A 25,568-nucleotide genomic window follows, 5' to 3' on the forward strand; every position below is an offset into this window, starting at 1 on the left:
TAGTCAAAGATTGACTTGACATGAAATTATCAACCGAATAGAACTAAAAGAATTAGAGTGAAATATGCAAAACCTTCATTTAAAAGACATTGCATAACAAGTTTGTTAATGTTCAATAACATTGAATCAATAATAATATGAAACTAACCTAAATAAATATAAAATAAATTAATGAGCAAGCGCATTGTTATTATTATTATTATTTCAACATATTTTATTTATAAAGTGTAATGTTTTCTCTGATTTCCTGCCATTTTATTTATTTAACATTTAATTGTCCATTCCAAACAAAAAAAAATATTGATTTATCCACATCAAAACAAGAATTAACAGTCTAGTCTAGAGAAAATTATTAATATTACTTGAATTTTCTACGCCATTTTAGCATAATAGAAAAATTCTGAAAGATTTACCCCCCCTTGGAAAGTTTCATAAAATAATCAAAAAGCAATAAAACAGTTTGTTATAAAATATAAATTTAAAAAAAATTACGGAACTCAGAAAAAATCTGATTGGGCCTGATTGTTTGAGATCAATAATAATATTATGAAGCAAAATAATTCAATCTGAATATGAAAAATTCCAATCCATTTTTTCATTATGAAAGTCTACCTTTAATAGTCAAATTGTTATAATATTGAATAAAAACATGTTTTAAAACCGTAATTTTAAAGAAATGCTTTTAAAAATGCTATGCATGAAGCATACCATCTCTGATTTTTCAATATTTTTTCTCTACTTGTTGTGTAAATTAAAAAAAAAGTGTTGATTTAGCATAACATAAACAAAGACATTAAACATGCACATTAAACATAAAACGATAATGGTTAATAGTTAGACGATAATAGAATATATTTTTTGAAATTGTAGTAAGTTTCAAAGTAAAAATACTCAAAAAATTTCACAAAATACTGTGCTTTTTCGAAAGTACTCCAATATTCTTATTGTGCAATATGAGTATCAAACGATGCGAAATTTTGGTTGATTTTTTTTTAACTCTTTAAAGTGTTTTTTTTTAAATACAAATATTTCTCGAAATATCATATTTTTTCAAATAAACTAAAATTTTCGTAATTTGCAATATGGGTATCAAGCGAAACGGAATTGTGTATGTTATTTGACTTTATGAGAGTTTTTTGGAAAATACAAAAAGTTACAGAAAATACCGTTTTTTTAAATTCCATAGAATTTCCAAAATTTTCCATATGGGTAATTTTGTAATTTTGTATTCTTTTTCACATTATTAGGGTTTTTTTTGTAAAATACTTAAATTTTAATAAAATTCCGTATTTTTTCGAAATCAATATTTTTTTAAATATGCAGTATGGGTATTAAACGAAGCAAAATTCTGCATGGTTTAACATACATTCAAAATTGTGTATGCCAATTTGCTTATTTTGATACACATATTGTCAATTAAAGAAAATAATTGTGTCTATACATTTTCATCAATTTATTGAATTAACCCTCTACTGCCCAATTTTTTTTCGAAATGTTTTATATTTCCTTTGTTCAGGAGGTCATTTTGAGCAACTTTTGTTCTACGAAAAACTTTACTACTCTTGTTTTTTTTTTGTTTTTCTTGTTTTAGTTTAGTATTTTATTTGCATTTATCTTGTTTAACTTATGTTTGTTTTTGGTACTATTTGGCCTATTCTACATCATTAAATTTTGCCTATCTAATTTTTTAATTGTTTTACAGTCACTTTTAAAATTGTTTGCTTGTTTTTCACATTTTCTGCTATAAAATGGCACCATTATCATTTAAAATGTAAAAAATTAATAAAGGCATAGTCTGGGACACTGGAAAAATCACTGCATAATTCTTTTTACTAAAATATAGGAAATGTTAGTAAAAACCACAGTCAAAAAAGACCCCTAAAAAATGACATTTTAAAAATATTGGCAAAGTCACATAAAACAAGTGAAACTTCTAACCCATAAATTTTTTAAAATGTTAAGAGTTTTCTTTCCAATGCTTTTTAAAGATCAAAAATTGGTTGAAAAATGGATTTTTGGCGATTTTTTTAAATCGAAGCCCGTCTCAAGGCAGGGTTGGGTTGAGAGGGTTAACAATTTTCTTTACATTTTTTTCCTTTGCTGAGAAATAACCTTGCAAAGATGAAAATCAGAAATTAAAAGTTTTATATAAGCATAATGCAATCGACGATATGTTATGAACTTATGATTCAATTTTAAATGCAAAATTATCATAGGAGCCGAGACCCAAAATGGATATTTGAATTCAATATTTTTGGAGATATTTTAATGTAGTAATTTGAATAGGTCTATCCGTCTTTGGTTACCCAAGAATAAATATACGGATAACCGTGCAATGATAATGTTTGGATTTGTTTAAGATTTTTGAAAAAGTTCTAGTTATTTGGATTCCAAGTTTTTCTGTTACTTATATCTATCAAAAAGTCCTCTGAATATCCCAAACCGCATCCCTAGTAGGATTCAATTTCAATGCAAAAGTATTTCTTTTATTTCAAGCCAAAAAAAAAAACACACAAAGTATTGAAGTGCACACTTGTTACTTTCCCAAACATGTTATGCTCTTTTGGTCAGTTCAATGAATACATATCTGCCGTCGTTGTACCTTTATCGAGCACCGTCCACCTCTTCTGAATTGCCGAGTCATCATTTGCATCCACCACGAACTGCTACATGTTCCACCCAGAAGCAACGTCAATTTTCGGCCCCTCCACATGCACTTTGGCAGTTACAAATTTCCACGTGTATCATGTACATGGTTGCGAGAAATTGCCCTACACACCCATCGGATGGAGAGCAGGCCACTTTCAAACTTTACATGTTGGAGAGAAATGTGTGCCCCTCTTGTCGAAAAGCTAGGTCAGCGGGAAAAATGTGCACTTTTCCAGCCCTGTCCATCCTCGTCGCCGTGTTGTAACAACATATTTGCATTTTACATTAAACTCATAATGACGGTAACGGCGACGAACCCCCTCTCGAACGGTCAACAGAGCGCGTTGTGACACCGACAGGAAGGGTCGGTTGTCAGTGATGGTAAATGACAGAATTTATCACCGACAACAACAACCCCCTCGCTGGACAAACACTGTCAGCTGCTGACGTCAACGGGGAGAGGGCAAAGGGAATTGATGGTCCATGATCCGAGGTGACCGAAAGGGGCAATATTTTGACTGGAATTAATAGGGCTGAAGTGCTGCGGAATGGTCAAGTTTTGGGTGGAAAGTGTTGCCAGTTGAATTTTGTTGGTATTATTTTTAATGTTAAGTTTGATTAAAATGTTACTCAAGAATATTACATGAAATTGAAACATTAAAATATATGTCTGCCAACATTGTCCCGAACAGCTCACAAAACTCATTTTTCCCAAAAAACCAGATGACACAACATCCTAACAAGTTCCATCCCTTCATCAACCGAGTCTACATGACGGGGATGATCCAGCAGAAAGTGTCTTTCCTTGTAGCACAGTTAATCATACGTAGAGCACAGCAGAATCCCAGCTTGACTTCCAGTTGAACCAACAAAAAAGTTCCCCGTAATCAGTTTGGAAAACGAGTTCAAAAATCACTCCCACGAATACCTTTGCACACCGGAGGAAGTCCTGAGAATGCAGCTCATGGATTAGCACACACACCAACTTTGGGGAGGGAAAAGTCACGTGTGCTCACGACACGTGGAGCAGCAGATTTTGGGGGAGTAAATACGTGCTGACGACACACGCTCGCCAAGCTCGTTCTAGGGCGAGTTGCAAAATATCTCCGGAATCAAGCTTAGGGCGGATGATCCCAGGTCTGGGTGAAGCGCTCTCCGTCTACCTACAGGATTCAGTGTCCAAAGGACGTTGGTATTCTGGCGCCGGAGCAGACCAGACGCCGGGGCAAAGATTAAAAGTTTTAAAGTCATGTTTTCCATTTGCTGGGATCAACTTTTTCCATTAGAGGTGGCTTTTAAAGTTTTTCGGCCCCCACAGCAATGTAGTTTCAATTAGTGTTTGCACAGCACAGTCCGGACCACACAGCTAAAAAAGTAGTTATCCAGCTGCGTGTAAAAGGCCTGGGTGTAAAATAAATTTTGCATTATTTTATGAAATTCTGTGTAATATTACATCCTGAAATATGTAGCCCATCAGTATGGGAAACCTGCTTGACCGAAATGTCGAGCTCATATATGCGTTTATCCTTACAGCTTTTCATCGGTCTGATGGCCGAGTGGGCTAAGGCGCCAGTCCTTATTGTTGGTGCTCGGTTTGAATCCCATCGGTTGCAACTTTTTTTTGTGTTTGCAAAAATTGTACATGCAGTGTGTAATAATAAGTGTTTATTTTGACGAAGGTGATGTGCATGCTTTTGCATGCGATTTTACCATCGGATTTTTTGCTGTGCAGGCGAGGATTGTTTGTTTGGTCTTCCCGGAGTTGATCCAGTTAGGGCTTGGAAAGTTGGACTCGGAATTTGTTTGCCGGAGAGATATACTTTAACTTTGTTACTGCAACAGATGCGATTAAATGAAAATTGCCAACAGCTGCAGAAACACTTTAACGGCAATAAAAGCGCAAACTGGTTGCGCCATCTTCATTGGTAAATAATTACGTTAATAGCAGATTATTACCACTTGCGACAAAATCGCACAAAGAACCACTCACTGCTCTCAACTCAAGAATTATAACCGGAAATCACTCTAATGAAAAAGCCTTCCTCTCCCGCCGTCATCGTCATCCTCTTTACCAGGAAGAGCAGGCAAAATTATTCATTCAACAATTTCCACCACCCCCACCCGACTTCCTCAACCATCTATTGGAAACGCCCGCGCCCGTCCGCGCTCGTGTTCCATTCAGAGATCGAAACGAAATTCCCAACTCATTACGGTAATGATTCGCCATTATCATTCTCCTTAAACGTTCGGCATTCGGGTTGAGGAAAGCGAGGCAAAAAAAAGGCATCTCTCGGAAGTCCGGAAAAAGTGGCAAGGCGTGTCATAAAAGTGCTTCTTGCCTCGGTCCGTATCGCTGGATCTTGAGAGCTGGTCAAGTTTTGGGCGCAACAGTTTGCGTTTTATGGCGTGGCACACTATGGCTATGGTCGTGTAATGGTCCGCAAGGTCCGTAAGTCATAATAAGCAGTCCAGGCTCTGAGAAATTGGCAATAAATCGTTCCTGGAGCTGGACTGTTTTGACGCGTTTTGATGGAAAGTGTTCGGACGGGGCTTTGGACGTGGAGTAGTAATGGTATTCCTTGGTGATTTATGGGGGAATAATGTGGAGTACTGCCAGTTTTAGGTCACAACACTAAAGCACATGGAACATTGAAGCATGTTAATCAAATGTCATTGTACCGCAAATTTTTAAGGATGATTTTTTTTGAGGCCTGTTTTTTTTTCAACAGGGTTGCCAGGATTCATTGTTATCTGTACCAGATTTAGACAGATTTTTCATTTTCTGTTAATTTTGAACAACCTTTTGATTGAAATGACCGATTTTATTCAAAAATCTAAAAACTTAGATAATTTTTATTGTAATGAAAATGTAAATTCCTCCTTTTTGAGGCCGACAAATTAATTAAACCACCTGATTGAACTATATTGACTTTGCATAGGGTGGCCAAAATATGGGACTATTGTTCAAAACCTTGCTCCACAAGCTGAATATTGTTGGTTTTCGAATGGCTTTTTGTTTGAAACTGAATTCTTTTAATTTGATAGTGTTATCTGTAAAATTGTGCAAAAAATACCTCTAAATATAGCATTGAACACATTTACTGGTCAAAAATTGTGAATCTAAAAATAAAATGTTCGTCTCCGACCCCACGGCTACAGATCTGAAATATAAAAATTGTGGGTTTTACGAGCGGTTTTCCAATGATGGAAGACACAAATTTTTAAGAGCGGATACAGACATCGCTCATGTATTTCAGAAAAAGAGCTCTCAAAAATCAGACTTTGAGTTCCGGGTTTCGGGCCAAAATTCAATCGAAAGAGCGCATCTAAACCTTCAATTTAGTAAAAGGATTTTTTCCTGGGACGAATCCTCGCCCTACACGTTTTTTTTTTTTAAATTGGGTAATTCACGGTTAGGGTGTTTAAAAAAATCTAACTCCCCAAGAATATTTTTGCTATGTTTGGACATGCCAATCCACGCTACATTTTCGAAGACACCAAAGTCTTATCTAGCTATCTTTTGAACGTAGCAATTGAGGTTATACTCTAATGCTATGTACAAAATTAGTCAGAGAAGGCGTAGATCACTTGATAAAACTTTTCTAAGAAAAAGAAAAAAAAACCCTTAAATATTCCTGAAAAGAGAATTTTATATAACACCCTAACCGTCAACAACTCTAATTTTTAGCCAGACCAAAAGTTGCCCTTTCCCATTTTCAACAACTCGTCTGAAGACACCAAAGCTCAAAAAAATCTCCTTTTTTCGGAAAATCTATTTTCTACTTAATTTTGCGATCTGGGCCACTGTTTGTGCATTTTTGGCTCATTTCCATAGTTGAATTTTTTTTTTCGGCGATTAGTTTTCCCGCGCGAAATGAAATAAATTAAACTAAAAAAATAACCTTGCTAGCAGGAAATAAAAATTAAAGCAAAACATATTATCATACGCACACCTTCAAAATCGTCGAAGCAGAACTGCAAGTATTCATCTAAATTCATCAAAGATTAATAACCTTCATCGAATAAACTATTTTTTTTTTCTTGAGTTTGTCAAATCAGGAAAAAACTGATTTTCAAGAGTCAACCATAGAAGGTATCGAATAATGAAAACATCCTTATCTCTCAGAGATCATTCTGTAAAAATCAAGATTCAGAAATAGCCAATTTCGATATAATAAACTCTTCCAAAAGGGTCTTTATTACCGAGAACGGCTCAAAATCCAAATCATCCTTTCCTCATCCCTACCCAGCACAGAAAAAAAACAAAATCAGGAAAACCTTTTCCATCCCAGCCAATCATTCAATCAATGCCGTAATAAATGACCAACTTTTTATCCGGATTTTCCACTTCCAATCACCCCCTCGCTAGCTGCTCTCCCTAGCCAAAACCCAGCAGACCATCGATGATTAAGGGTGAGGGCAAAAAACACCGGCAGCATCCAAAACGCCCTCATAATCGTCAAACGATTTAGTCCGGCTGCCGCCGCGTGACCCTTTTCCCCCACCCCCACACAGCGGACTGATTTTTTTCGAACAAAATCGAATGACAAACAAAATGTTTCCCGGAACAAAAAAAAAAGAATGCTTTTCTCCCATTCTGACCGGTCCCCCCCAATCAGCAGGTAATCGGTCTCGGGTATAACTTACTAAAACTTATTGCAAAATTCGTGAGGGGAAGGTTTCTGGTCACACGTGTGACTAAAGCCTTTTTCCCGGTGTTTTTCTTGGACTTCCTTGGAAGGTTGCTGAGTCGACACACCGGCGTTTGGCATTTTAAAGATCGCCGGGAACCATAAATCGATACCTTTCTCCATGAATGGGCTTTTTTTCGAGCGAGGGATTTGTAGAAAAATATGCAGGGATGTCTAAGTTACAATTTAATGTTTTATAAACGTTCCAAGTTTAAAAAAAAAATGTTTTTTCGGAAGATAGTTTTATAATTATATTTTCTCTAATGCTAATTTATGAAGTAATTTTTAACAAAAAACAACAATTCCAGAAATCTCACATCACTGCCCACAATACCCAAAAATAGAAAAGGGAAAAAGGAGCTGTCTCACCTTCTAATATTGATACTGTCACACTGTATCCAATTCATCGTCTGGCCTGGCAGCAGCTGGTTCCCCAACCCTCCCACTCTATCCCATTTCATAGTCCCAAGAACGTCAGGCCCAAAATGATGAGACTGAGATGTGTGACCGGAATTTTTATAAGGCTCATTTGGAGGAAAAAATCGAAGAAAATCCCCGGGACGTGCCGGGAGTGCCGAAATAGAAAGTGTTTCCTTCTCAAGCCCAGGCACAGGTCCGTTTTCGTTACGCATATGTGACAGTGTTTTCACCGTTGTGTGTCGAGGAAGAAATGGTTTGTTCGGAGGAATGTTGCATTTACAATAGTATTTTTAGGAAAATTTATTGATTTGAACAGTTTGAGTTGATAGGCGTACTGTAACATCAACATTAAACATTCTGTTTATAGTTTAAAATATATGCATTTCTTCAAAATTTCAAGAGTAGGGGATTTCAGGAGTCAATGGTTGTCGTAGTAACATTTCCAAATAATTTTATTTCAAATGTTAAATTTGTTCAATAATTGATTTTATATGATGATATGGAAAAATTCTCACTGCTCCAAATTTGTAGAAAATTTAATTTTGAAATAAATCCTCGTCCAACTCATTCTTGCCAAACCTCTAAAAAACTAATATTCTTTTCTCTTTATCCCCGTTCCAGAATCCGACGACTCGCCCGGCATGTATCTGCGGGACGACTTCCTCGGGCGGCCCACCGAACTGCGCGCCCCCACGGCGGAGCGGGCCGCCCTCTTCCTGGACCTGGCCCTGTCCGGGCGGGCCCAGGGCAGCAGCGGCAGCTTCGAACCGGCCCTTATTTATACACTGCACGTGTACCAGTACAGTCTGTCCGGCAAACGGGGAGGTAAGAGCGCTGAAGATGCAATATAAATGGACACTTTTATGGTTCTGCAGACGTACTTAATTGTGTTTTTGTTTTCTTCTAATTTTTACCCGGTTCTCTAGTGGAAGGTGGCCGAAGTCGGTTGCACCTCATCGATCTGGGTGGTTGTGCCAACCGGACGGGCGGGCTCCCACTGTCCGGCATCGGGAACGTCCTGCTGGCGATTTTGAGCGGCCAAAAGCATCCCCCAAACCGGGATCACCCGTTGACGCCCCTGCTGCGGGACTGTCTGGCACCGTTGACGTGCCACGTGGCCATCGTGGCACATGTGGCGCACTCACAGGTGAGATTGATTGTGAATGTTAGCTCTGAGAAAATAAAATTTATGGATGAAACTTTTTGAAGAGATTTGTAATTTCAAAATAATCTCTCCTTCATCAGACCCACACCGACACCCTGACCACGATCCAGCTGGCGTCCCGCATCCATCGGTTGCGCCGGCGGAAACCTCGCCACCACCTGCTTGTAGACCGCGCCGCCGGTCTGGCCGCAGGGTCTTCCGGTCACCAGTCGGGTGGCTCCTCCGAGGGTCCCGATCCGTCCAGTTCGGACTTTTCGCAGGACACCGTCATCTACGTCGGACCCTGCGATGACCCCACCGACGGAGAACACCCTCCGGTCTACCTGCCAAGTCTCAACTCCGGCGATCAGCGATGCGCCATGAACAAGGCGCTCAAAGGTTCCGCCGCGGAGAAACCCAATCCCTCTCCCCAGAAAAAGAAAGCCTCCGCCACTTCCGCCTCCACGTCCAAAGGAGGTAAGAGTGAAACCCTGCCCTCTCCGTTGCGGAAAGCTCCGTACAAAACTGACACTTCCCTCCTTGCAGCCCAATCTTCCGTCCCAGCCCCTATCCCTTTGACGCGAACCGACAGTCTCAAGCGGAACCAGTCGGCGTCTGCCGCCGGGGGTCAACCGGATATGGTTGCCAGTGCAATCCAGATCGCGGCCCAGCACGCATCCCCCAAAATCGTGGCCGGAGCCTTTAAGCATGTGGTCGGCGTTAGCAAGGGCTCCAACATTCCAACGCCGAAGGGCTCTCCGATGAGGCGGCCCGCCGCAGCCGGAGCCGCCTCAGCTTCCGGAACCAATCGGGAGAGTCCCTCGCGACAGGTTGGAGAGGAAAAGTGGATCGACGGTCCGCGGATGTCCAAGTCGAAGGTTCACGAAGCGAGACACTTCCTGAGGGAGATCAACCACGTCAAGAACCACGAAACGTGGATCGATGGACCTAAAACCGCTAGCGCAACGCAGGTGTTCCTACCACCGGCGGCGCACAGCAACCAAAGTTACGGCTTCATGGACAACCACAAAAAGTCCATGATCCGGCAGTGGGTTGAGAACCAATCCATCCAGCTGATGCAATCCGTGTCGGCCAACAACTCCCCGGCCCACAGTCGTCACCAGAGCTACAACCCGCCCCGCTTCCGGCCAAGCAAATCCGACGAAGACGGATTCGTGCTGGAACTTGAACGCCAGGAAGACTTGGTCAACCCGATAGCCTTCCGCGGGTTCACCGCGACCAGCGGCGTCGTCAACAGCTCCGAAAGCCACGTCCGCACAGGACTCAAACAAGCCTACAGCCTAGACAACCCAGACACCGCACCGCAACCCACGTACGCCACCGTCACCCCACGACCCGCTCCAGACCCTACCCCCGCAACCACCTGCCCTCCCCCAACCGACAATCACTCGGAAAAGTCCCACCCAGCCAGCGAGAAACCAGCCGCCGCCGCCAGCAGCAAACAGGACAGCCAAGAGGAAGAGGACCAGGACAGCGGTCCCTCGGAGGTGCCCCCAGCCCTTCCCCTGCTGGACCCGCTCGGCTCGAGGGAAATCTCCCACGAAAGCATCCACCGGTTGTGCTCGCGGCACGGCTCCAGCGTCCACAGCAGTCAGCACAGCAACCTCGGCATGATGGACTGTGGGCTGCAGGTCACCGAGGACGACATTGCGCGGACCATGATGATGGGAGGGGGTGGAGTTGGAGGGTTTGGGGGAGTGGGAGCGATAGGAGGGGGAGAGCATCCGTTGAGTGCGCTCAGCCATGGCGATGTCTCGGTGGTGTCGTCGAGTTTCAACGCGGCAGCTGCAGGAGGTGACGCGTTCAGCGATTGCGTCATCGGGGAGAGTATGCGGTGAGTAGATTTCTTTTTGACATTTCGTCGTTGTCGTGCTAACTTGTCGTACGTGCATTTTGGGCAAAATTGAGCTAAGAACGCCTCACCTTTTGACCTTCACAAAACCCCAAAATTCGATTTCAATCCTGAGATATTCAATAAAAACCGAAAAAAACACCGTGCATTTTTGTCATCTTTCATATGAAAGAAGTTTCAATTTTGTCATTGACACAGGCTGCAAAGTGATGTAAGTGAGACAATTGGCCAAAGGGATTTTAGGTCAGAACGCGTTTGACACAGGTGCGAACTCGACTACCGTAAACATTTTCTATTATAACTCAGGACTCTAGCAACCAAATTTATTCAAACTTCAGGACAATTCACAGAATGGTCAACCAAACAAAACTTGTTTGTTATTGTTTGCATTGCGTGCTCTCGTTTTTGTTTATTCAAGGTCAAACATTAAAACGCACATTTTTTTTTTCACGGAACGTCAAAAAGCGACGTACGACAAGATAGGACGACAGCGTCGATTTGTGCGCTTAGTATTCTGAACGAATTCGGTAATTTTTTATAAAATTAATTATATTTACTAACGAATTCTATTTTTTTCTCTTCCCAACAGCAACCAATTCGACCAACTGGCCCGGCTCCGCGAAATCTTCACCTCCCAACTCGCGATGGCCGAGGTAACCCCGGTTGCCTTCCGGCTCGGCGACGCCGGTTCCGTCTACAGCGAACCCGCGTACCGTCTCAACACGGGACCCGCCAGCGTTTGCAGTGAACCCGCGTACCGCCCGCCGAGTCCACGCTGCCGTGACTGCCGACAATCGCTCAGCCTCTCGCGAACCCCAAGCCAAAGCTCACTGCCCAGTCTGACGGGGATAGTGGCCATCGCCGGAATGGAGCAGTACGCCTCGTTACGACACCCGGACGGGGCTTCCGATCCGAACCTCCCCAAACTCGAGCAGGAGGACCCCACGGGACTGCTGCTCGACCCGGAGGAACACATCCGCGAGAACCCGCTCGCAGACCTGGACGACCACGAACAGGACCACCTCCTCAAAGGAAGCGGCGCCTCGTTGCTTCCCCAGCAAACCCTGCCAACGTTGCCACTGCTCCCCCTCTCCACTCCGGAAGCGTACGACAGCGGTCACGACTCGACTCCGCGAACCTCCAAACATTCCGGCATCTCGCGCCGAGCCGAGAGTGGATACCACAGCGTGGGGACCGTCCGCGACAGTGACGAATCCAGCTTCGGATCGGCCGCCTCCCGGGCCGTCCAAAAGTCCAAGAAGAACCGCAACCGAACTGACAAATCGCTGTGCCACTGGCTGAGGAACCCCTTCAACTGTACCTACCCGGACACCGAGGGGGACGTCAGCGACTTCTAGGGTTAGGGTAGGCTGGAAGGTTAAGGGGGGGATCTACTGTAGCTTAATTCTTCGTTAGCTCTGTCTGTTTTTTTGAGTTTTGCGCCGTTGTCTGTTAGAAGGGAGAAAAAATAACGTGTTTGAAGGTGGAAGACAATAAATGTGAGATGCTGCAGCGGAGAAGTACTTGGGACTAAAGTTTATTCCACGAAAAAGATAAATAACAGATTTAAAGTTGAACGGAAGCTTGCAGTGCGCGCGCTTTTCCGCAATTGCTGCACGATTGTTTTTTTGGAACTGCCTGAACTGTCGAGTTTAAGTTTGGAGCGTATCGCGTACACTAATCACAACAAAATTGGAAGACTATCATCAATCTAAAAGAATGAAAGGAAAAGCTATCGACGTTGCTTGCGTTGTTTGTACAGAAAGGATGGCTTTGTTGGGAAGCAAGTGGAAGAAATGGATGTGCAGCGCTATTGATCGTTACCTTTTAATGCTATTAACCAACTATGGCTGTTTGTGTTGAAACTTAACCCATTCAGGCCTGATAAGAAATATATGACCCAAAAATAAAAATTTCAAAAATAGCCTTAAATTTTCGTATGGTCCTCAGGATCATTTTACCATCATTAGCATTAGCATTAGCATTAGCATTTGGAGGACGCCCCACCACCGGAAGGCTCCACAACGCTTATCCCACTGTTTGGTGTGGTTGTATTAGACCCTCATCCGGAACAATAATCCAACACGGGAGATACTATGTCTTCATCTTTTGATGAGTGTGTAATACTACCCAGGGCATAAGGGGGTCCAGGCCGGGTCCAAGCTATCCTCAGGGATTGGAAGGATCGTTAGTAAACACCTATCTAAAGTGCGCAAGGACCCCTACGTCACCTTAGTGGTATAGATGTTTGTAAGGAGGTTTTGGACTCAATGTTAGTTGGAGAGGTATAAAGGATCATTTTACCATCATTAACTAAAAACATATTTTTTTGAAAATTCAGGCCTGAAAGGGTAAAACAAGTTATGCTGCTAAAATTTGAAATCAATTTAAATAGTTCGATTCACTTTCCAACTATACACAGTAAAAAAAAATCGCGATAATAGTACATCTGGGAATGGGTACATCTTTTATGTCAGAAATAATGTGTAGTTTTACTTCATTTTTGCGTAATGTAATTTTTTCTTAATTATGGTAAAGTCACATATAAAAGAGGTAATATTCAACCTTATAAAATTAAACCCTCGAGATTATCAATGTTTTTTTACTGTGAAGATTAAATATGTTTAAACTTTGATTGACTAATGCAGGGGTGACCAAAGTATGGCCCGCGGGCCAAACGTGGCCCGCGAGGTGATATTTTGTGGCCCGCGGACCCATTTTGAATGATCATGTAAAATGGCCCGTTGACCAGGTTTATTTGAAACTTTTAATTGTTAATCTTTTTTATTTTTTGTTAATAACAAAACTTATGATTTATCAATATTTTGATCATCACTTTAAGATACAAATAATTTATTCAAAAAAATTATAATCAAAACAATTTCACACGTTTCAAAGTGAGTGAAACTAGTAAATATCGTCAAAACTGTCATCAAACATTTTTGAAAATATTAAAAAAAACGTTCAAGTTTGACTTAGGTAGAATTCTGTAATAGTTGCAAAAATATAAGTTTTATTTATTAATTTGATAACTAGATAACGAATCTGATTGACTACCAACTGATTCAGGCAGACAACATGTGGAAATCGGAGGATCAAGTTTTCTGCAAATATTTGACAAAGCTTTCGTCGATCAACCCACCCCTCCCCCATTATTAAAAAATTGGCTCAAAAAACCAGGAGCAAAACAAACATATTTGAAAACTTAAAAAAAATAAGTGCAATCAGCTGAAATGAATTAAATATGCATTCCTTTGCATTTAGAATCATTTGAGCATGTTTGGGCTTATTAAAAATAATTTGAATTTTAGTGAATTTTCGATGAAATAAATAAATGTTTTATCGCTAAAATGTTAGTTGAATCTTTTTTTTTTTTTGGAAATAGTGATTGCAGTTTATCCATACGGAAGCTTAAAACATTTTCTAACATTTTTTTTTCATTGAAATGTTGAAATTCTGGCTCTCAACGATTTGTCATTACCCACACTTAACTAATAGATAAAATTACGCCTTTAGATGAATTGTTCAACATGTAATGTCACCATTTTCGAAATATTAAAACAAAACTTAATTTTTTTTAAACCCAAGTACATTCTGCTAAAAACTTTTTTTTTCAAATACCTGAAACAATAAAATCAATAAAACCGATAGAAACCGTTATTTTGTGGTTTCTATTATTTAGAATTGATTTTTTTTTAAATAACAGAAATTAAATCTTTTAAATTAAAATAAAGTAACTTAATTTTTTCATAACCTTTTTTTTGTAAATTTGGCCCGCAAGCTCATTTGAGATTCAAATTTGGCCCGGCCTCCAAAAACTTTGAGCACCCCTGGACTAATGTATGTGCTTCATCTTTTTAAGGAGATTGTGAGAATATCTCCCATTATATTTCTTTTTAATTTTACTTTAGCTCTCAAAATCAAGTGCATATTTAAATAATTTTTATTTTTTAAAAATACTGCGTGGTTTTGAAAATTATGTTCTTCAACTTTTAGCTTGTGGGTTACTCTTATAGTTTTAAAGAAAATCAAATTTCTTGTTTGATTTTTGAGCCTATTTTAAAATTCTAGAAAGTTTACGGGCTTGGGCTAGGTTAGAAACTAAATTTACAATCAACTGTTTAAAATTTAAACTATTACCGATATAATTATTTGCCTCCTGTCTTTTAGAAAAAAAAACAAAGTTTGAAGGGGAAAGACAAAATCTTGAAGTAAAAATTTGCATTGGCCTAAACAGTAATTAAAAAAAAAACAAAATATTGTTGTGGCATTCCCTGAACATATTTTTTAAAACCGATGGATTTTTTAGCGTTAATGTCTTTTGACACTGGAGGAAAGAGAATAAAGAAAGTTAATTAAAATAACAAGCCATTTTTGCTATTTTTTCAAGATGTTGTTAATTGAAATTTTACAAACTTTCTTTAAATTATTTTTTATACGTTTCTTAGAAAGGGGGGGATCGAAATTATCTTTGAACAATAAATCTAAGAAATGATGATTTCTATTTATTTATCAAAATTCAAGTCTATTTCCAGTTACCTCCCTAATGCTCAATTTTATTCCGAAATCTTTCAATTTTTCTCTTGTTTTATTCCGAAATCTTTCAATTTTTCTCATGTTCAAAAGTCATTTTGCATGTTCAAAAGTCATTTTAAGCAAATTTTGTTTTTCGAAAAACTGTACTTTTCTTCAAATTCTCTTGTTTTGTGTTTTTTTTATATCAATTTTAGTATTTTAAGTTGAATTTGTCTTGTTTAGTTTTTAATTGTATTTTATTGTTTATATTTTTTCACAGTCACTTTTGATTTTATTTCTGTTTCTTCACATTTTCTTCTAAAGAAGAATACCAATTTTATTAGTTAAAGTGCATAGAGGTATAGTCTAAGACATTGAAAAAAATTACTGTAAATTTATTTTTGCTTAAAATATAGTAAATGTTAGTAAAAACCATAGTCAACGATGACCTCTAAAAAAATACATTTGGGTTTACAGTAGAGTAACGGAAAATGGCAGAGTTTTTAAAACTTTTTTAGTGTTTTTTTTCGATGAAAAATACGTTTTTTCGGAATTCTGAGTACGCCATCAAATCGGGCGTCTAATTTTACATAAAAGTACTTTTGACACCAAATTTCTATCTCATCACCGTTTCAGGCTGCAAATTATTGAAAAACACCTCTTTTTTCGCATGTTCAAAAATGAAAGGGGTCGTACCGCCCCTCCGTCACGAGATATCAAAAAAACGGACCTCGGATTCGTGATCAGGGACAAAAGTTACCCCTTAGAACAAAGTTTCACACAAATCGAAGAGGGGTCGGGGCAACTTTTCCCGATTTCGTGTGAGTTGGTAAACCCATTTGTAAAAATTGGTAAAGGGACTAAACAATTTAAACTTCAAATAAATAATTTCATAACATTTAGAGAGCTCTTCTCGCCAAAACTATACATAATGATAAAAAATGTTGTTGAAAAAAATATTTTTGTCGAATTTTTAGATCAAGGTCAAGGACATAGCAGATCTTCTGAATTCTCTGATAAATTTCTAATTTGATAGAAAAAAAATCCTGATCAAGATATTCCATGCTTGAACGGACTAATTTTCAGAGCAGTTTTTTTTAACCTTTTTCATTGATTTTTCTCTCATTCCTTAAAAAAAACTTCCTTAAATAAGATAGAATTTCTGGCTTATTAAGATTTTTTTTTCAAAGCACACTCTTTAATACTTAAAAACTTTTGAGTATCTCTTTTTCCAAACTATGCCTCTTTAAGCTTTTCTAGTTGAAGAAAGACTTAAAAATTACTCGTAAATCAACTTCTTAAATATTCATTGTAGACCTATTTTCACGTGTAAATTTCGACTTAAAATTAAATTCTGAACAGATAACTGTGCGTGTGTTGGGATTTTGATCAGAAATATGCATTTGATTTTCTCAGCTATTGACTGAACGAAATTTGTTTTGGGCCCCTTAGCATTGAAAATTGTTTAATTTAGTTTAATTTAGTTGTTTAGTAGTTAAATCTTGGTGAAAGTAAAACAGAGTTGGATTGCAGATAACATTAACAGTTCCGGCTAAGATGTCGTAGATTAATCTTCCTTAATCTTCGAACTGTTGTGGTAATTTTTTATGACAGACTTTTTTTTATTTGCGAGCATTCAGGCTTAATACATTAAAAATAGGAAGCTTTTGCAATGTTTTTCGTAAGGGGGGAATCAAAAACTGGGGTAGTATGGTTTTTTTCAGTACGATTTATTTTAATTTTGAAAAACTGATGTTCAACTCAGCATCGACTGGGCTGAATAGAACTATAAACTTTTGTTCTATCCGAAATCAATAAAAAAAAAACTCAAATTTTGTGTTCTAATTCGACCCAAATGGTCCGATTCGCCCCAGATGACGGTTATGTTCTTATTGATATTTTCAGTCTAATTTCAATTTGTTGAGAAGAATCAATTCTGAAATATAACTTTTTGCTCTAAATTATGGCCAAAATATACACAATACTTCAAAATTTAACTCAGCAAAACATCCATATTGACAAATAACCCATGACTCAACTGCCCACTCAATAACTAATTGATTGTTCCCAATCAGGACGCAATCATTGTTTCGCCATTATGGCACCATTCGGTCGATCATAATTTATGATTAGTACCGAAACAAAAACGAACCAGCCCAGTATCCAGTCCAACAAAAACCGAAATTGAATTATTATTGGCTATTTTCCAACCGACCGACCGGAAGTTCGGAGTGGAAAGCCCCCTCTGACCCACCTCAACTCAATCAAAATCGGGGCCTGCTTTCGAAGCTTTCGTCATATCACAAACACACATATATAGTTGAAGGCATAAATCTGTTGAATCGAATTATTTAAATTGAATCAATTCGCAATAATATAATATTGATTTCGCACCCCCGGAAGAAAAAAACATCATCAGCCACCCCAGGAAAATCGAAACTCTGGCCAACCAACCCCCTGGAAACTAGCCACTCTCTGTAATTAATCAGTTATTCAGAAGCCCTCATCACAATGCTGGCACACCGATCCCGCCACGGGCCGGTGGCCTGGCCAATTACGTGCCACCGTTTTCCGAGGCTGACCAACCGTGAGAACGCTGCTAAAAATACTGGAAAAACCAGCCTTTAATTGAAATGGAGATGAAAAATCAGCCCCCAACCAAACACAACAACCACTCACTCTTTTTTTCAACAACACCAACCCAATTGTTCTCTGGTTAACACAAAACACACACACTGCCATTGGCGATTATCGGAAAATGGGAAATAAATTAATATTTTTTTGTTGAGGCTGCCCAAATCCAGCAAGCACCAGAAGTGGATCCAAATTTCACGAAAATGAATGGAAATCGATAACAGCTTTTTTATTTCGACACGAAAAAAAAAGAAAGCTTCCCATTTTCATCAAGTTTTATCATCCCCATTCCGCCCACATTTCACACAACAACAACAAAAAAACAGAAACAGAATGATTGTGTTTTTTTTTTTTTTTTTTGTTGAGCGAGATATACAGTGAAATAAAACAAAAGGGAAAGGATTAATACGCAAGCTTTTATCTCGGGATCGGAACAGCGCGCGTGGAGTAATAAAAATGAGAGAGAAATGGAAAAAGCAGCAGCAGCAGCAACAAAAAAACTGACAGCCACGTGAAGCAAAAAAAAAAAACAACTCAAACAAGAGAGGAAAAAACCAACCAACACTACTGAAGCGGTATCGTAATCGATGAATATTGTGCTACCAATCATACCATTGTAGGGATGGAATTATTATATTGTATGAAATATTATTATTGCTCTTATATTATACAAACATTATTAGAGAAATATCGGACAAAGGTGCGAGGGGCAGCAGCATGCATGCAAGTAATATGGAAGTTATTACAATAAAACACGAAAAAGGTACTTTTTTATACAAATTGGATGATGCATGACTTTTATTTCGAGTGAATCCGAAATTCCCTTAAACTGTTTTTTTTCAGGAGTAAGTATAGATGGCAGTAGAAATTATGAAAATGTGAGATTGATTGATTCAGTTTAGCTGTGTAACATATTTTTAATAACCGGTTGAAATATATTCGAATAACAAATTAAAGTTATATCAACATTACATCGAAATTATTCAAAATAAGCTTTTAAAAAAATTATTGTTTGGATGCAACAAAATAAAAAGAATACTAAATTTGAAAATATCAAGCCTGATTTTCAATATTCTGAAACTGAAGTACCGATCTATGTTCCTAAAATTAAAAATTTATATAACGATTTTAAAGTCTTTATTAGGTAAAAAAAAAGGTCGGTTTATATAAGATAAATTAGATTTTCATTTTTTTCAGAGTTTTGTTCAAAGAAAACATCATAATTTTTTTATGTTTTTCTGGAAATTTTTGAGAAGAGATTTATTTTTCTAAAGATATTGAAAAATTTAAAAGAAATTATTTTTGTACTCATAAAAAATGTACATTTCTTTGATAAATTTAAATACAGTTCTTGTTGCAGTTAAAAATTCTCAAAGTTTTTTCATTGCACTTTAGAATATTTTTTGTGAGTTATGTCATACGTCTTAAATTCGTTTTATTTATTTTTTTTATTTTAATTGTATTCAGTTTTGCATTGACTCAATCATGAAAAGATCCTCGTGTTTTCATTAGTAATCGCATTTGTGATTAAATTGTCCATATCTCAAGAATTCAAAGGTCTTTCAAACTAGAACGATTAGTTTATAATATATTTTTTTTTTGATTAGACCGATTAAGAATCAGCATTGAATTTATGTACATTTTATTTTTTAATGTAAAATTGATACATTTTGCAAAAAAAAACGTTGTCTTTCTTGTCTTTCTTGTCTTTCTTGTCTTTCTTGTCTTTCTTGTCTTTCTTGTCTTTCTTGTCTTTCTTGTCTTTCTTGTCTTTCTTGTCTTTCTTGTCTTTCTTGTCTTTCTTGTCTTTCTTGTCTTTCTTGTCTTTCTTGTCTTTCTTGTCTTTCTTGTCTTTCTTGTCTTTCTTGTCTTTCTTGTCTTTCTTGTCTTTCTTGTCTTTCTTGTTTCAACTTTATTTCAAACTTCAGTTTTCCCCTTAATTTTTTTTTCAAAAATTCAGAGCCAAAACAATTACAGTCCAGACTCGATTAACATGCATTTTTTACATTCAATCACCGCCACAAATCACTTCAAAGCATTTATGAGATCCGATTTGAGCTTTACGACCCCAAACAAGGCAACGAAAAAAATAAATCGTTATTCGTTTATCCGAAGTAATTTTTTTCCAAGAATTTTGGAAAATCAAATCTGGACTGTAATCAGTAACTTCCATTATCTTTTCCAGGGTCATTGAACAATAATTTTGAGTCAAATTTATTTTAATGTTTTTAAGTTTTTAAAATTTTAAGGATTTGAAGTTTCAAAGTATTAATTTTTTAAAGTTGATTTTTATGTTTATTAATTTTTAAGCTGGACGTTTATTTTTTAATTTTTGGTTCCTAAGTTGGATCTGAGTTTTTGAATTTTCAAGATTTTTTGATTCTGAGTTTTTGTGATTTTGATATTAAAAGTTTTAGTGTTTTTGGATTTTTTAAAAGATATTTCGTTCTTGTCTAAAATTTTTGAGTGCTTATTTAAATGTTTTTTTTTCAGTTTAAATTTCCAGTTTTTAACTTTCTTGTTTAGTTTTGAGCTTTTTCATGTTTAACCAATTTTATATTAAAAAATAAATTACAATCCAAGGTTTCAATATTTGGATAAAACAAATGTTTTTAAATGCATTTTACACCAGTCCAGTTGTTTTGCAAACATAAGTTATCAAAATATGAATGTTTCTACGGGCATTCATCTGATTGCTGGAAAGTTGGACTTTTCGGATTTTTTATCGAGAAATATTTCTTATTGATATTGTTTTGGAGTATGACGGCAAATAATATTCAAGTGGAGAAATAAACATTATACTTTAAAAAATCAATTCTAACTTTGTTTTTCTAGCAATAATTGTTCCAAAATAGATTATGATGTAACACATGTAACATGTAAAGGAACTCCAAAAGAATTTATTGTATAATGATTATTCATAAATAATACCGATTGAAAAATTGAAATTATTTACATTAAGCTTGAAAATTGATTTCAACCCCGTTCCCCTCGACAAACAAAACAGGAAAAAAAATCTGAACTGATCAAATAATAAAAAAAAACGAAATTTGACAGAATTTATTTAAATCTAAACTAAAACTAACACGATATTTTCCCCCTGTTCTCTGCTATGAGATTCAGGTTTTCCCCAAAATTAAAGAACAACACAAGCTTGAAACGTTTCTCTCCAAAGTTTTCGGTTTGATGATGATGACGATGATGCTAATGGTCCTAGAAAGAGAACTCCTCTTCTAGTTTCTGTGTGAAGAAATGGGGCCACCTCAAGATGAGCGAAGCGGTAAAGTTTTCCTTTCGGGGGTATGGAAATAAACTCTTGATACTAATTAGTGCTGCATTGTTCTTTGGGGGGAGTTTGGAAACGTAATAGTTTTGGGTTTCTTATTGGTGTAGAATAGAAAGAAGTTGGTTCTTGAGAGATAACATTTTAAAGCTATTTTTTTTTTCTGGCTATTAGCATGATGATTTAGCATCAATTCATCGCCATTAAAGTTAAATACTCGAAAGATTTTATTTATTTTCCGATTTTTTTTATTACCCCACCAAACTCACTTACCCCCATCAAATACGACTACGAAAGCGATCAAATCAATTCCGTTTCCTCCTGCTTAAATGCTCACCCATATTGACCGTTTGACTTTAAATTATTTATGGCGATTTTTATGTTGGCTTTTCTACAAACACACACTTTATCCCCTGTCGTCACCGTCCGTAGACCGTAGACCAAGCCGGGATTTTCCGGCCAATTTCCCTCTTAATCGGAACACTTTGCTCCCTGTTTGGCCGGTTTTTTTCTTCTTCGATTGTCCCTGCGACTTGGCCCTGGCCGAGATTCACAGAAGGACGAGAAATAAAATCCTTGTTTTTATTGCCCCCAGTCCCCAGGTTTGGCTTTGGGATGCTTTATGTCCGTGTTGGCCAGGTCCTAATTCCTCGTATTACAGAACCTCGGTCGTTGGCTGGAGGGAACGCTTCGATCCGTGCAATAAAAGGTCCTGCGTGCTGTTTTTATTTATCAATGATTTGATGGGTTTCAAGATTCGTCTTGTTCGGCGAATCGTCGTGGAAAATTCCCAGAGTTTGAGTCCAGTTTTCCAGACGCGCGTGTAACGTCGTAAAAGTTGGACAATTCGAGCTCTGAGCAGCTGTTTGATTGCCGAAAGTTGCACTCCGCCTTAACCGAGTCGGTGGAAATTGTTTTTTCCTCGCCAGCTCAACACCGAAATTGTGTTTCTTTTTCCGCGTAGGGTTGGAGACTCAGCGAGGCAAACTTTTTACGACGTGTCGCCATATGGTCCGGTTTATCTGTAAGTGAAAATAAATCAAATCGTAATAAACCAAAAATGGCTGTTGCCCGAAAGTTTGCTTTCCCCCCAGGAGTGAGACAGAAAAGAGTGGACGTAAATCAAATTAGTGGCAGCCCTCCAAATGGTGCCTCCAAGTGTTGGCCACACCCGGGATGGTTTTGTTAATTAATTCGCGAACTTTTTGTTGTTCTGTTAACGTCAAGTGTTTGTGAAATGGGTGCTTTCTTTTTCGTAATTAAATGTGATTTATTGGAGGAAGACACATTCAGATTGAAATTATGGAACCATGCTCAGGAGGATTGGGAATATTTGACTTAAGCATCTAAACCGTCTAAGATTATTTTTATTTATTTATCATTATATTTATTTATCTCAATTTAATTAAGTTAAATTAAAGTTCCTTTGGTAAGATTAGAAAAGAAGAAATAACAGTTACCACGAAACATGAACTCATTTTTGCCACAGATTTCCAACCCAAAAAGTTAACCTGCTGCACAGGGACCGTGTTTCCTTCCATTTCATGGCCCATTGGCGTCATTAACGATGCACGTGATTTCTTCCTTGAAGGCAACTTCCTCCACCACTCGTCCTGGTCCCTTTTACCTCTCAAATGACCCGCAGACGGAAAATCCTTCCGAAATAAAAATCTGTTCACAGTCGCCGAGGAAAAACTCAAGCTTGAACGTGGCCAGGAAAATGGTGGCGGGACGGCGGGGCAATAAAACGTGCTGCATACGTAATAAAAGCCCAAAGTTGAAAGTTGAAAGTTTCCCACACCAAACAAGTTTTTCTCTTCACCGAGTGCCATCCGGGAAGGGGTTCATATTGAGGGAAGAAAATTACCCGTAACCTTTTGCTTCTTTTGAGGACGGGTTTGTTTTAGGGGAGACAGAGAGATGGCAGGATCCCTTCAAAATACTGAGTTGGTGAAATTTCGTCGTGGGAGATTTTAGTCACATCCAGTGAAAACTAGTTGAGAAGGTTTTTTTTCTTATGTTCAGAAGGGTTGTTTATTCTATATTTATATGAAATCTGAACAATAAATTCATGATGGATCAGTAATTTTTGTAAAATACCATTTGACTCATTCCATCTCAACCAATCCAATCTCAAAAAGTGTGTCCTGGCTCAAATTTGTACGGCTTGCGTGTCCAGAAATATCGCAGTTCTAAAATTGAGGTTTTAACATCTTTTATCTTCGTTTGGAATGCGTTTCCGCCTTTTCGGGCGGTTTGCTATTATTATTTTTATAAACCATAGATACGTAACAAAAAATGGTTTCGAAATAAAGAAGGCATAACTTTATAGTATTACTTCTAACTAATTTTTTAAACTTTCTATTTATTTTCCGCAAAAAATTAACTTTTATTATTTGAATTCATTTAAGTACTTGGTGACGAATGATCAAATTTCGGTTATCGTCACCATAATTCAATAAACAACAGATTGGAACACTTTTGAAATGCTTCAATTCCTTCTACTCTACTCACTTGTATGCATGGTAACAATATGATCGGTAAAGATAAACAGAATGTACGCATTACTTATTTCGCTTAAAATTAAAAAAAAACACACAATTCTTTAGTTTACTGTATCTTTGAACATCATAATCAATGAAAATCGTGAAAATATGAACAAAGTTCTGAATTGAATAACCATTCTACCTTTCAAGACATTCGGCCTTTTAAGACGTTCTGCCTTCTGAGTAAAAGACAAAATTCGGTCTTTGAATTCCGGCCTTCCGTGATTCTGCCTTTCGGCCTTTTGAGGCAATCCCGAAAATGTTGATTTCGAGTGCTGTGTACGTTTGACGTAGAATGACCCATTTATAGTTCAGCATTTCGCTTTCTATTTACAGACTGTTAAGACTCTGAAAGGTATCATTCTAGGTCTAGAATTTAGAACCATCATTGACAGTCTCCAGTCCCCAAGAGTAAATGACACCATCTACGACCTTAAGAACATATTTTCTAAAGACTGATTACATGAACCTTAAATAATAACTCAATTGAATCCCAGAAAATGTTGATTGTTCTACCTAATACTGTTAAAATTAAGTGTTTTTGGACCTTTTCAAATATTAGGGTTGATCAGGGTATTTACATCAAATGCTCTTAACTTTAAAAAAATGTGAAAGGCTTTATCATGACTTCTACAGCTTTTTTTGTAGGTAAGTTGTGCAAATTTTACAACTAAAATAAATTAAACAAGATGACTTTTTCCATTGTTTTTAAAGTAATGGAAAATGAAATTTTTCTATAATGGGTTTTTTTCAGAGTGTAACAAAGGTTGTGCAAAAATGTATAGCAGTTTAAAAACCGATTATTTTAAACTGATTAACCTAAACATTCAAATGTTATAATTAATAATAATAGAAATAAAAACGTTACTTAATCCACCTTTAGGTGGTTGGTCTAAGTGTAAATATAGGTATTCGGTGCCCTCTCCCCGTGCCATACCTTCACACTTAGGAGACCCGGGAGGCGGAGTCTTGTCGCATAAAGAACGATACACGCCTGTGGATCCGTTGACGAAACCGCAAAGTTTAAGAGGGCCACATTATAAGGTGTTACGTCGATTCCGTTCCGGTGGGTGGTGCCTTCTTCTTGTTTATAGAGTGATTCCAACCCCCCTAAAGTGTTCACATGTGAACGTGATCGCAGTACCTGAGGATCCTAATAAAAACAAGTGCAGAATTTTTTTTTGAAAAGGACCTATAAACTATTGTCTTTCATATATTTATAGGACCTATTCAAAAATAAACTCTAGAAGTGATGATTAAAAAAAACAGACTACGTACAGACTTTTTGTCAAGACTATGCAGACACCGCCTTTGAGGAAAATGGCATCCCTTCACACGGCTTTTTCGTGGCGATCAGACCCGATCATTTGAGGTTATGTAAATTTAGACCATGTTTTAAACTGCTTGTAATTTTTGATAGGTAAGTCAGATCTTGAAAATTCTTGATCTAAAAGAAAGGTCATTCCAGAACCTTTCTGAAAATATATAATATGGCAGGTTTTTATGCAAAAACCACCCTTTTTTGCAAATTGTGAAATTTTTATGCAGCAGTTTTTTAAGCATAACTTTTGATGTGCTTTACTAAATCTTATAAATTTTAATAGGGACATATGACACCCCAAGACGAATCGAATGAGGCCAATACGATCGAAATCGGTTCAGCCAGTGACGAGTTATTCCATGTCTACATACAGCCAAACACACAGACATTTGCTCAGCTGGTGATTCTGAATCGATATGTACAAATGAAGGTAGGTCTAGGAGGTCTAATCAAGAAGTTCATTTTTCGAGTGTTTTTATAGCCTTTCCTCAG

The 25,568-nt window shown here is 37.6% G+C and overlaps 1 protein-coding gene across 1 annotated transcript in view; it reads left to right on the top strand.

Moving 5' to 3' along the window:
* LOC6033128 (kinesin-like protein CG14535) overlaps nucleotides 1-12,794 on the top strand; it is a 214,591-nt gene extending 201,797 nt beyond the window's left edge. The window contains exons 9-12 of the mRNA XM_038252044.1: nucleotides 8,382-8,585; nucleotides 8,687-8,907; nucleotides 9,006-10,759; nucleotides 11,367-12,794. Of these exons, the coding sequence (XP_038107972.1) occupies nucleotides 8,382-8,585; nucleotides 8,687-8,907; nucleotides 9,006-10,759; nucleotides 11,367-12,135 (2,948 nt within the window). The 3' untranslated portion in view covers nucleotides 12,136-12,794. The remainder of the gene's footprint in view (nucleotides 1-8,381; nucleotides 8,586-8,686; nucleotides 8,908-9,005; nucleotides 10,760-11,366) is intronic.
* The last annotated feature ends 12,774 nt before the right edge of the window (nucleotides 12,795-25,568 follow it).

This window comes from Culex quinquefasciatus, chromosome 2 (genome assembly GCF_015732765.1).
Source record: "Culex quinquefasciatus strain JHB chromosome 2, VPISU_Cqui_1.0_pri_paternal, whole genome shotgun sequence".
Lineage (NCBI taxonomy): Eukaryota > Metazoa > Arthropoda > Insecta > Diptera > Culicidae > Culex > Culex quinquefasciatus.